The sequence below is a fragment of the Zeus faber genome, assembly GCF_960531495.2.
Source record: "Zeus faber genome assembly, chromosome: 2".
NCBI classification, from domain to species: domain Eukaryota; kingdom Metazoa; phylum Chordata; class Actinopteri; order Zeiformes; family Zeidae; genus Zeus; species Zeus faber.
The window spans coordinates 7,418,257-7,432,429 of NC_137189.1; the positions used below are offsets into that span (position 1 = coordinate 7,418,257).

A 14,173-nucleotide genomic window follows, 5' to 3' on the forward strand; every position below is an offset into this window, starting at 1 on the left:
CAGATAGGAGCGCAAATAGCATAAAATAATAACCTTATAATATATTAGAACCTAATAATGAACTGTTGATGGGCCCTGGGTGCATTGTGGTGTATTTTGGAAGATTGTGGATGTGGCAATATTGTTCTATTGCATTTTATTTTCGTTTCTTGTGTCTTTTTTCTTTCATGTTCTTGCATTATTATTTTTTTAAATCTATGCGCTGTGCGTGAAAGTACCGTGCTTGTCTGAGTCTTCAAATCACATCATCGTTCCCCCTTTAATGGCTCTACACACCTGCAGCTCTACACACCTGTAGCTGCGGTTGTCACCTGCAGAAACCCCCTGGAGCGCAACTCAGCGCAACTGACGCGCCGAGCGCAAAACCCGTCGGCGCACATATATTAACCTGGACAACCGATACGAGGGGTCACGTCCACGTCGTCTATTCCATCCGAGGAGTGCGCTTCTTCTTCCGTTGCTTCTCCGAGTGGCGCGTTCATTTTGGAGGCATTTAAATCTCCCCTTCGCCTTTCAATTCGATGGACGTCTATTCTTCCAAGTTGTCACCGGCGCTGGACGTGGGCGTGGGGCTTTACCTGCTCGTCGTGGGTGAGTTTTCAAGCGATGGTCCCCGTGTAGTGCGTTACCAAGAGGTCCTGGAAATATTCCAATGTGATGCGAGCAAATGTATTTAACTGGAAAAAAAACCCCTGTATATATACATATATATATATATATGGATTGAAATATTTGATTTTACTTTAAAACTTGCTATGCTTTGTTTTCTCAACTTAAAAGTGTGAATGTTAATTTCTCGATTTCTAGTTGAGAACACCTGAGAAATAAAGGTGAAATACATAAAGCCATTTGTAAATTTGATCCAATGACTCGTTTTTTCGGTGGTTCAGTGATGATTAAGGGTTGAAAAAATATTACTTAATCGTATTTTTTCGGTGGCCATGGCGGGACTTGACGTTGTACATACATGGTATGTACGAAGTTGTATCGTGCATGTAATTACATTGAATTTGAAGAAATGGTTTTCAACGATTTAATCGAAGCAAATGGCATCGAAGTTAAAATGCTCAAAATAGAGGTTGAGGTTCGTTTGAAGGGGTAATTATTGGGGCGTCATGCTGTAGGAAAAACCTCTAGGTTATGCAATAACAATTAGAAAATGTCGTTCCGGTGAACTCTTGGTGTAATTTCCAAAAAAAGATTTTCCATAACATTAACTATAGGTATTAAGGTAAAATAATAATACATTAAACTACACAGATCTCAAACATCAGATGAGAAAAAAAAGGTCCTCCATCTATAATGAAGTGCAGGTGGAGACTTTCAACCAATCCCCCATTGGAAACGCACTGACTAGATACTTAACACACTGATATTTGGAAAAAATTGACATCTGCGAAAATGATGTAATTGAAATTAATATAATTATTTAATTGTAATAATAATGCACACATGTGACCCTGCGTGGTCCCCTTCCCCACTTCTGACCAATTGAGTATTGGAGGGTCAGTGTTTTCTATTTCAATGCAATCGTCTATAATAAGTAGTTAATCAAAACAAAATGTTTACCCATCCGTCCGTCTGTCCATCCATCATCCATCCATGATCCATCCATCCACCGTTCATCCATTCATCATCCGTCCAACAACAATTCACAATTTCGCCGTATGTGTGAGCTGTTGTGCAAATAGGGTTTTATATGTAAGATGGCTAAATAAAGAGTAGAAATAACTCAAACTGTCTTATACAGGCTGTATAATATATGTATCTTATATAACGTGTGTGTGTGTGTGTGTGTGTGTGTGTGTGTGTGTGTGTGTGTGTGTGTGTGTGTGTGTGTGTGTGTGTGTGTGTGTGTGTGTGTGTGTGTGTGTGTGTGTGTGTGTGTGTCGGAGGGGGGTGGGGTTTGACCCTGGTGCTTGAGGGGAGCTGGAGCTGGAGGTTGAATGTGTGAAGGGGTACCAGAAAATTTGCGAACCACTGACGGAGAACAATCACATCATATTTAATGTCAGCTGTAAGTATGCAGTGAGGTCATTGAGCATGACGTAGATCCTCCATGTGAGGTAATGGAATAATACGTTGACAGGTACAAGTGTCGGCTTCCTTTCTGATTCCCTACTCCTTTTTGCAGCTATAAGGAACAAATGACGCGTTTGTGAAGCCACATTACTATTAACTATAATTAAGGGCGGCTTCCTATTTTGATTATTGATTGTTTTAGATGTAGAAATGCTCTGAATCAGTTTAAGTGAATCATTAACGTGTTAAAAAATTTGGGAGTTTTTATGCACGCTTACGGAATGAGCCCATTATGCAAGACAGGGTGTAGAATAACACATTTCAGGATAAAAAGCAGCAGTCTTGAATGATGAATAGCAAATTTGACTACTAATTTACAAATAAACATTCAGTTGTATATAGTAGCAGGAAGCTACCACTATTAATTACTGTGAAGGATAAAAGGCCCACCTCAGCATTTATGCAAGTGCTCCGGTGACCTCATGAATGTAATGAGCTCAGCCACATGATTCTGCCGATCAATGTAGTATTGCAGTCACACGTTCTGATTTTAAATAAACACTCGATCGACATTCTTGAACTGGGGGTCATTTTATATGCACACAGGATCATGGAACATTTTAAGACTAATATATTGATGTTTAATTTATCAGTTATATATTAATATACATATATATTTATTTATTTATTTATTTATTTATTTTAACCTGTGCTGTCTGCATGCTGGGAATACAATATGGAGTATTTGTGCCATTGCATTCAGGACAGAGTTAGTCTGTAAGTGGAGTTCAAGTTTTCAACCTGCAATGGAACACTTTATTAATTCTTAAATCATCAAGAACTGCTGCAATAACTCTGTCCTGTGAACGACCTGTTGGATGACAAGAACGCAGCTCTTTGTTACATAGAACCACCACCAATCCCCCTCTTTGGAGAACCAACTACTCCAAGAGGGGAAGAATCACCACGGGTGAGACAAATAAACATAGAACCAAACATGTACACGGAAAACATAAACATAGAAGCATCAGATGACAACATGTTTGTCATATTTATCGATTTTTTTAATCAAAGTTGAGTACAGTATATGCGTAAAATAGTAATATGCGTAAAATATATAATTGTTTCTATGTAATATATATTCGGAGCTCCTCCTATGCTCTATCAGATAATAAAGCAGATATTTGATTTTTGAAGTCACAGAAACAATTTCCTAATATGCAATGTGGAAATCAAATAATAAAGCACTGTCAGTTTTGAAAGACAGTAAGAAATATTCGTTTTTAGAATCAATGTGTTGCTTCAATATGCATTGCAGCGTCTAAAACTAGTGGTGCTGGCTCCAAAATAAAAATAATAAAAGTAAATGAGTCCCTCTCTAATTGCCATTGTTGCGAGAATCTCATTGAGATTAGAGACCTGAGAACAGAACATATCTAAAAGAACATGTTTCATACTTCTCTGGCTTAAACTATATTTTCAATTGGGGCCGCTCACTTTGATAAGTTGCATCGGTCCCTGTGTTTTCATATTGCTGCTCTAATCAGAGTGACGTTGCAATGTTTTCGTCTTTCGTCTCAATCTTCAAATAAATGCACGTTATTTGTTGTGGTGACGAGGCCCATTGTCACCTGACACTGAATATGCGGTGATGTTTGAGTGTAAACAGGGGTGTACACAGCCTTGCGTTCATTATAAATAGTCGAGAGCGGAGATCAATGAACCTATAACAGCTTGTTATCACCAAAGATGTGTAAAATAAAACACCAGAGCCGCAGCCCACTCAAATGAGCTACGTTTGCACATTGACCCTTTCTACAATGGGCCCACCGCAACCAAAGTTGGGTAATTGGATTCCTCCTGTGGGCCAAAAAAAGCCGGTTTGTTATCTTTCAACAACCCTCTTCTGACTCTCCATTTCTGTCTCAGCTGTGTTCTCCATTGTGGGAAACCTATTGGTCCTCATTATGGCCTTCAAGAGATCATCGAGCATGAAGCCCCCCGAGCTGCTGAGTGTCAATCTGGCGGTGACAGACCTGGGAGCTGCTGTCACCATTTACCCTCTGGCGGTGGCCTCCGCCTGGAACCACCACTGGCTCGGTGGGGAGGCCACTTGTGTTTACTATAGCTTCGCCGAATTCTTCTTTGGCATGGTCAGCATCATGAGCTTAACGGTCTTGGCAATAGTGCGCTTCATCATCATCTCCCTCAATCAGCAGCACTCCAGTGAGTATTTTCAACGACGGATCCTTCAGGGTACCTACAGGTAGTGATAAGCACAGCTTATTGACTGCATTTGTCGGACAATGACGGTTGGCATCCATCGTAGCCTGGCCAATCCCTCCCTTCGTGGCCCCGCCTCAAGGGTTATTCTATGGTTTCGTCGTCATTTTTTTCTGGGAGGTTTTCCTTGGCCGGGTGGGGGTTAAAGCTAGGGGATGCAGTCGATTCCTAGGTCAAATGTTGGCTTGTGAAGCCCTTTGAGACAGTATAGCGATAAGGACTATAGAAAAAAACTGGACTTGACTTGCAAACAAGGATGAAAGAGTAATAAAAAAATATATATTTTTTATTGTTTGTTTTTTGGAACCCTGTTTATATGGTATCCGCACTGGTCATAGTTCTATTACAGTGTAATCACTGTTGTCTTTCGCATTCTTCAAATAGAAAAAGTAGTCTAGCAGTGAAGTACTAGCCAATGGTTACTGCAAGTCAATGGTTCACACCATCAGACAGCATAACTGGGCTGTTTGCCATGACTGTGTAAGACGTTGCCACAACATTAATAATACAATCATAATAAAATAATTTATATTGTGCCATTCTCAAACCCCAAGCTATTGTGGTCACAATATATTGTATTGCTCAAACTGCACCAGATAGACCCTTTTTAGGTTAGCAAAACTGAGTTTTATTTTTACTTGCTATCAAATGCAAATGTATTAATGCCGTCCAACTACGCTTTTCCTTCCCCTCATTCTGCAGCGGAGAAGATCAGCTGGAAGAAGGTGAAGATCCTGTGCTTGTGGACATGGCTGTACGGCCTGCTCTGGGCATTGTTCCCCATATTGGGCTGGGGAAAATACGGCCCCGAGCCCTTCGGCCTGTCCTGCTCGCTGGCCTGGGGCCAGATGAGGGAAGAAGGCTTCTCGTTTGTCTTCTCTGTGTTTGTCTTCAACCTGCTCCTTCCCTCAGTGATCATCATCTTTTGCTACTTTGGCATTTCCCTCAAGCTCTACCTTACCTACAAGTATTCAGTCAGCCACAATCACCAGATTGGCAATATAATGAAGATGCATCGCAGGGTGTTGACTGTAAGTGTCTGTGTCTGACTGGACTCCGATTGCCTTAATGAAAGATGTTTTAAAGTATGCACTTCACAGCTATCTCCCTATCGTTGAGAATTTTAGCCGTATAACGTTAATGTCAATATTACTTTGATGATGATTAGTTCTTTTATCAACCAATAGTGCAGTGTTTAAATGTGTGAAATTTATTTAGCTTAGTTTTTTTAAGCATTGTTTTAAGAACATGAGCATGAATATCAATATCAATTGATTCCTATAGGACTGGAGCTCTAAGGCTGTGCAATACGGTCCATTTTTGTATAATAATTTAGTCATTGCCTCTATCGTTATAATTTGTTTAGTCATTGTTTTTACTGTAACTTTTATTAGTTGTTTGTATATTACCTTATTTAACAACCTTGTCCACCTGTTCTCTTGCAGATTGCCATTCTGATCAGTTTGGGCTTCATAGGCTGCTGGGCACCCTATGGCATAGTGAGCCTATGGTCCATTTACAACGGCGCCTCCCTTCCCCCCGAGGTCACAGTGCTGCCTTGCATGTTCGCCAAAAGCTCCACTGTTTACAATCCTTTAATCTACTACATCTTCAGCAAGAAATTCAACAGGGAGGTGAAGCAGCTCGGCTGGCTGTGCAGAGGCATCACCATCTGCCATAAGTCCAACTTCACCGATAATGGCATCTACATGATCAGCGATCCGATCAAGATAACCAGGGCCGCTGAAGTGACTTCCAAAGGGATGAGAGAGACAGAAAGAGTGGCTTGGGTGAGAGACATTAATTCCAGTTGAAGCAGAAGGATGGATCCCTACATATCCATCCATCCACCATCCATCCATCATCTGTCCATCCACTACATTTTAAATTTGGGACAGTCCATGTTACTGAAGGGTAGAAAAATGGTGGAAAAACAGTCAAGCCTCAAAAGTCTTTATCTCTTTATAACAACGTGTTTTGTCTCAAAATGGTAAGTGTTATGTAGTTTACACGGGTTATTGAAAGGCTTTCTCATTTACCGTGATATTTACTCCATTCAAGCATGCTATTTTCCACTTGAATAATGTGCTTGCAATAAGGATTTGAATGCATCACTGAAAAGTGCTGAAAAAATTGTGCAATTCACTGATGATCTCCTGGATTGACATAATTTTAAATCCTCTAAACTACTCTAGGGTGGTATTATCCACAAACGGGGACAGACTGAGAGATAATATCAGCTTGTCTTGCATTCAATCCATCTAGGCTGCTCCCCTGCTATTTAGTAAATTTCATGCACAAATAGAGAATGGTTGTGTCTTGAGGAGTTTAGTCAAATTTATTCGTTGAATCAAACAAATAATAAAGTTATGCTTTAAATTGCTTCAACTGGAATACAATTAGTTTTTAGCATTTTAGTTGTTGTCAAGAACATGTCATGATTGCCTTCCATTTACAGTTTTTATTTTTATGTCTGCAGAGATTATTAAGGACTGTTATTTCCAGGGTTAACAACATAGAAATGTACGATGTCAAATCATGGGGCTTTCACCTAGCATGCAACCAATGTTCAATTTAGTTGAACTTTTGCACGGTGCAAATTTTCATACCAATCAATAATTTGTTTTAAAATAAACACAAGCCACAACATTAAAACCACAGACAGCAGAAGTGAATAACATTGATTATCACGTTCCAATGGCACATGTCAAGGGGTGGGATATATTAGGCAGCAAGTGAACAGTCAGTTCTTGAAGTTGATGTGTTGGAAGCAGGAAAAATGGGCAAGTGTAAGGATCTGAGCGACTTTGACAAGGACAAAATTGTGATGGCGAGACGACTGGGTCAGAGCATCTCCAAAACGACAGGTCTTGTGGGGTGTTCCTGGTATGCAGTGGTTAGTATCTACCAAAAGTGGTCCAAGGAAGGACAACCGGTGAACCGGCGACATGGTCATGGGTGCCCTAGGCTCATTGATGCGCACTGGTAGCAAAGTTTAGCCCGTGTGGTCCGATCCCACAGAAGAGCTAATGTCGGAATTGCGTATTGAGGAATTAACCAACCGTTCAGTGTTTTATTTCCACAGTTTTAAGCAGGAATCCACTGGCTGCAGTTTTGACCAGTGTAGATGTGACTGCGTCTGGTTGGGAAGACTTGGAGGACTTGGAGAACAGGATTGATCAAAGAGAAACTCTCTACAGTTGAGTGAGGCCATAGCATGTCCAGCATTCAAAGGTCCTTGTAAATTGATGATATTATTGCTATTTGTATTTTACTGATTTACAAATTTGATGATGACAATTACATCTAGAGATGTTTCCCCTTTATTCACTTTTGGTGAATGTAGCGAAATAAACCACAACACCCTCCCGATAGTGGGTCCACAGTGGTGGCCAAGTCACTGCCCATCTACTCCTCCTGGCTTCCAGCTAAGCTCCTCCCTTCTTTTCCTTAACCAGCAAGACGCTCTTTCTGCTGCCTCCCCCATCTTACGAGCTTCTGTCTTTCTCTCCCTCCCTGTCTTCTCCACACTGACTGGGTAGGGAATCCTCTACAGCTGACCTCAACCGGGAACAGCCATGGCTGCCATCCTTTCCCCCTGCAGTCATGCAAGAGATCATGGTATTTGGCCTTTTTTCTTTCAAAGGCCTGGTCGCACCCCTCTTCCCATGGGACTGTAAGTTCTATAAGGATGATCTTCTTTGCCCCAGACCACAGTACCACATCCGGCCTCGGGGTTGTCTGGACAACCTGGGGAAACTGCAGTCTTACTCCCAGGTCCACATTAATTTAGGCTGGTTCTTGTTGTTGCTGTGGTTGGTGGCTTTTCTCCTTCTTTTACAAACTTAATTGATGGTGTCACTTTCCCATGTGGTTTGCGTTTCTTGCCTCTCTCTTGCTCCAGGGTGTGAGCAAGTGTCATGAGCACCTTGTCATGGCGCCAGCTGTACCTTCCTTGGGTGAGTGCTACTTTACACCCTGACAGGATGTGTGCCATGGTGCCCCTCTCGCCCAAGCTTGCATAAGCGGGTCCTCTCTCATGCCCCACTGGTGCAAGTTTGCTGAAGTCGGGAACGTGTCATACACCGATCTTAATAGGAAAGAAATACGGAAAGGCTCCAATTTCCATAGATCTCACCATGTGATCTTCCTCTTGGGAGGGTCCTATTTAGTCCAGGCTGCCTGGAACTAAATGCTAGCTCCACTGACCTTGACCTTCGTCCTTCCTCCTTCCTCCTCCAGGTTCCGTACTTCTGCCTGGATCATGGCTCTTTTATCCTTGGTTCCTGCCTTCCCCCATTGTTGGAAATGGGAAGTTCCAAGACATTACATTACATTACATTGCATTAAGCAGACGCTTTTATCCAAAGCGACTTACAATTATTCAAACACCGACGGACGCAGCCATCAGGAGCAATTAGGGGTTAAGTGTCTTGCTCAAGGACACCACAGCATGCTAGCAGGAGGAGCCTGGGACCGAACCAGCAACATTTAGATTACTAGACGACCAGCTCTACCTCCTGAGCTACCATCCCCTGTCTTCCTGTGGATGGCCTTCCAATAATGTCACATAGCTTCAACATGCTTTCAGCTTGTGCAATAGATGAGTCAGCTGCCCACTTGGGTCCTGATCGTGTGATGATGCCTGCCTTCTGACTAGTTCATCCTGGGAGTCTCTGTATATCATTACGACTCTGCACTTTGCCACCTTAAATTCCTCCACTATGGATGACAGAGGAAGTTGGAGCTGTCCTGATCTTATGTAGAGGCCTACTGAAGTGAAGCTTGGAGGGATTCCCAACCATCTTCGGAGGTACTTATTGATCTTCCTCTCCACTCCTTCTACGCTTGTCATAGGGACGTCATACACTGTCAACAGGCACATGAGTCTTGGCAGCAGTCCGTGTTGGTAAAGCCATGCTTTAAACTTCCCTGGGAGCCCTGATTTTTCAATCCTCCTCAGCCATTCCTCTGTCTGCTTTTCTGTAGGGGTGATGTTGTTCCTGTCGGTAAGTGAATCGTCTAACCACTTTCTGAGGCACTTAATTGGATTCTCCTCTATTGATGGAATCACTTTTCCTTGCACCTGCAACTTCAACCTGTTCATCAATGTGCCTTTCCTGATCACCATACACCTGGATTTCTTTGACTTAAACTTAATTCTGGTCCACGTCGCTATGCGGTCCAGAACTGTTAGCACCCAAAGTTCTGTTATGAAATGCAAGCGTTGACTCCTGCTGCTCCTCCCCTCCACCAACGCACATCAAGTGTTTGGCCTCCAAGTACAGCGAATGTACAATTGAAAAAGGTGTTGTGCAGTTGAGGAGCCTCATCAACTGTGCTCCTTTGGACCTGCATTCTGTGATGTCACTGCACCAGACAAAGCATCAAACTGAATGACTGCAATCGGAATTTCTACTGCAACTGAGAGCTGTGGAATGACTGTCCACCTGAAGTCCTACTGGAAATGACATCTGTGTGATTACCATGGGGGCTGCTTCTGTGTTTTCTCAGCCATTGTATTATCAATCTGTCTATCCTGATAGTACACAGGTTATTTAATGTTCTCTAAGAAAAACTACATTGTACTAAGAGTATTGCTGAATTTAAATGAATAATTTTCCAAAATTTTAGGAAAAGGTTTTGAATACTAGTAAATTTAATTATTAAATAGAAACATAATTAGGCACAGATTTGAGATGAAAGTGATTGTTTAATTGATTTGCAACTATGCTAATAATAGCCCTTCTAGGTTTTAGATGGTCTCAAATTGAATACTGGCTATGTTATTGTCATATATATACAAAATATATATATTTATATGTAGCCCAGTGTAAATGAAAGGGATTAAAACAAGTTAGTTCCTAAAAGTTAAAAGGCAATTAAACTGAAATTAATTTAGTTGAATGGTTAAATGAAAGAGTAAGACAATTTAATCATAAATAGGGTAGAATGTAAATAGGTGAATAAGTACTTCAAATAAAAAGGTCTAAGCGATATTGTTTGATTGGTTACCGGTGGCATCTGTCAGTGCCACCTGTGGTAATTGGCCGGAGGTTTAGGGCGGGAAAACGAGAGTTGGGGGCGTGGGGGGAGCGAAGGGGAGACGATCGATCGACGGTAGCGCTGTTCAACGCCTCGGCTCTGTTTACGGAAGTGACGTCACCCACTCTCACTCGCTTGGAAGAGAGATGGGCCGGCGCACGAACACATCAAGAGGAATCAAGAAGAGAACGGAACAGAGGAGAGGATGAAGAGGTAGCGCGGTGAATGATTGAAGAAACCGGAGAAAAATGTATGTTAAGACCACGTACATTTCTGGCTTAATTGCAGTGTATTAGGGTTGAATGTGTAGTGCGAGTGTCTGCTAAACTAACGACGGTGAATCGCTAGATCAGCGACGCCTTTGCCGACGGACTTGTGATGGACTTGTTCGAGTGATTCCTAACGAGGATTTCACCTCCGCCACTGTTTTATTTTTTCGGGCCACAACCTGTTTTACAGCGTTTACTTTGGACTTGTGAGTTGGGCTTGTTTTTCCCCTCTGCTGACAACTGTCTTTCGGCAGCACCACACCCCAGCGACGCACAGGCCTGCAACGATATCCATCGACACGTGGGTGCGAATAAGTGAGTGTGTATGTGTGGGCCCACGGTTGTGGTAAATGTCGGGCTAGGTAGTTAAATTGACCTGTTTGATATTGGGAAATAGGTGTAAACGGGAAAGAAATAGGGATTTAAGTTTTGTGTGTACTGTTTGTTTTTCTAACTATAAGCAGTCTGATTTGTGTTATTGATGTTTTTTTTTGTTTTGGGTTTTTTTTTATTAAAAGGGTAGTTATTATTTGTACATATGGAAAGCAGTCAGTAAACTGTTACTTATTTTCATTCAAAAGAGTTGTCTGGGTCAGTTCTTTAAACAAAAGTCAATGTGAAGACTGTGTGTGACAGTGAGGTTTTGCATTCGCTTTGTTTATTAGTAGGGTATTAAAAGTTTCACCCAACATCGGTAAACCTTAGTGGCAGCTACCTTAGAAACCGGACCCAAACACCCCAATCATCGTGTTGGTGCGCTACACACACACACACACACACACACACACACACACACACACACACACCTATATATATATATATATATATATATATATATATGTGTGTATATATATTTGTTTTAAAAAGGTGTTAACTTGATTGGAAATGCCAAATAATCTCTCAACTTTACTCCAATCAGACTGCAGCATGATGTGACTTGTAGTTTAATACTCCCTTGCCAAAAGGTAAGACTAGCAGTTCAAAGCTTAGCACATAATATATGTGAGTTTTAGGAGTTGGGTAACATATTGATGTGAGCTAAGGGATAGTTGATCAAATGTTATTGATCAACGCCAGTTAGGCTTTTATTAGATTGATGACTGGTGAGATCCCAGGCTTATTTTTTGTAGTTATTTATTGTACCTTTAAGGGTATACTAAGAATAAATACTCAAAAAAAAATAAAAATAAAAATTGGAATATAGTAATGAACGCCTAATTAATAAAATATTTTAGTATGTGAAACACATTTTTCCTTAGCCTCTCTAGTTGCTTAACTTATTGTTGAAGTTATGTGGAGCCTCCGGTAATGTTTCTTTTGCCACATTACAGAAATTTATTTGGACTGATTTTGATTTTATTATTGGGAGCACACTTATAAGAATATTGATGGTATATTGATCTGCTTGTGTCGTGGATACACAGGACTTCGTAAAATACTTAGAACAAGATGATCACAGTTTCTTTTTCCCTCATAACTCCAGCCGGCACAAAAGAACGTTCACTATTTGAGTCATGACATTTATTTTATTTTAATTTGGTTTCTCCTCAGGGTCGCACCCTGGCATGGCCTTTCTTGGCTGTTGTGGTTTTTGTTGTTTTTGGATCGTGGAATGAGGCAAGGCTTGCCCAGCCATTCGAAGGGAGAACGTTTTGTTGCTTTTCAAACAAGCTTTTTGCTGGATTACTTTAACTGTGGATAAGGGAGATGGTTTTATGTTAGCTGTTGTTGTTGCAATCTTATGGAGATGAATTACGTCTTGTTGCATACTATGCTCGGAAACTTGGTGCCGGGGTTATTGGGTTGATGACATGCTGTGGCCTTTATCTTGCTACGAAGCAAACCGGCTCATTTCTCTGAGGCAACACCTCTCCATCATCAACTTGTGCAACCTTCACTTCGCTGACTCCAACTTCTCTTTTCCCTCCTATGGAGATTCACATAATTGCTTGACAACGATAGCTGTTTTGGCTCCACCCCGCCCAGATCTCGCTGCTGAAGTTCTTGAAAAGTTCAACTATGACTGATTTAGATGATGAGTACAACAAAAAGGAGGGTTTTCGTTTGGTTTGTGTGTCTGTCATCTGTTTTTTTGGTTAAAACAGTGTTTGTCTATCTTTGTACAACCGGTTGTGTTTGTGTTTCTATCCGTGGTAAACTGTCTTTTGTTTTATTTGGTTGCATGAATGTGTCCAGGCAAGTGTGATACGGTGTGTTGTAGCTGATTGATGAAACATACAGAACATTGTTTAATGTTGATGTTGATGTCATAACCCCCCCCCCATTTTGATCTTCCTATTTGCCTTGTTTACATTAATGTACTTGACCCCATCTCTTTAGATAATGTTAGAGCCAATGCAGCCAACAAAGCCACTGTACCCAATATTGCTCTTGTCTTATAATGATGGTTGTCTCCTCCTCCATCTCATATAGAATAAAAAGTAAGGTAAAAAAAATCATCAAATATATACAATTTTGTCAAAATATAGTCAGATATTCAAAGATTCAAATAACTTTATTATCTATCACATAATGACAGAAGATTGTCTGGGATGAGGGCCTTGCAACAACATAAAACCATACGCCCATAAAAGACTCACATAAAATTACATTTAAACACAAAAAAAATCCATAAATTAAGAAAGGCAGGTGTGCAAAGCTGATTTAAAAAGGGATAACGGTCTATTTGGCCTTGTTTAAAATGGATATTGCTGTGGGAATGAAAGAGTTTTTGTATGTTCTCGGAAGGGGGGGGGGGGGTCCTTAGTGATGGAGTCTGCCTTTATTTTTACTGCATGACTGTAAAGGTCTGGGTTTGAGTGGTGTCGATGATTTGCGTTCTTGATGATTCTTATGAGGTTTTTTTGCTTTTCCCCGTGAGGAAGTTGTACCAGGAGGCAATGTTTAATGTGAGGACCGATCGGATGGGTGACCGGTATACTGCTGTTGAAATGTCCTGTCTGACATTAAAACCTTTCAGCCCCCTCAGGAGAAACATGCCCTGCCGGGCCTTTTTGTCCACATGCTGTGTGAAAGACATGTATGGAGGATATAAACAGATACAGAATAGACTAAATGTAATACTATACACAGGATAAATCATTGTTATGGGTATGTATGACATGAATTACAAATTCTATATTATTGTTTACCTGTATGAAACAAGACAATCTCCATTTAATTTTTCATCAAATACAATTTTTTAACGAATGTTATCCCAGGAAATGCACGCACACAGTAGATTGCAATGCTGCAATTACTAAGGACGTGCTTGCTATGTGAGAATAAATGTAAAGCCCCGCGGACGTGGTCTCTTCTCAAAACTTGTGATTGAGATCATCAGTCGACAATGACAAACTCTTTCTGGGGGTCATCTGGAACCAGCCTCCGGCAGAAATCGTAGCCGCAGCAAGCGGGAGGATGTGCAGTCTTTCTCTCACAAAGGCCAGGAGGAAATCTGTCTGTCCCTGCTTCCATTATATTTTCTCTCCTTTGCTCTTCTCCTTGAAACCATTGTTTTATAATAATAATAAAAAAAAGAAAGAACTTCATGA

General features: G+C 41.0%; 1 protein-coding gene across 1 annotated transcript; it reads left to right on the top strand.

Moving 5' to 3' along the window:
* Positions 1-521: 521 nt before the first annotated feature.
* On the top strand, positions 522-10,567 carry LOC307227338 (opsin-5-like; the record flags this gene model as incomplete). Its single annotated transcript, XM_079996618.1, has 7 exons — positions 522-591; positions 3,952-4,248; positions 5,008-5,336; positions 5,751-6,095; positions 8,210-8,264; positions 9,295-9,314; positions 10,493-10,567. 7 exons carry the CDS (start codon positions 522-524, stop codon positions 10,565-10,567), a joined length of 1,191 nt encoding a protein of 396 aa, XP_079852744.1.
* Between the last annotated feature and the right edge of the window lie 3,606 nt (positions 10,568-14,173).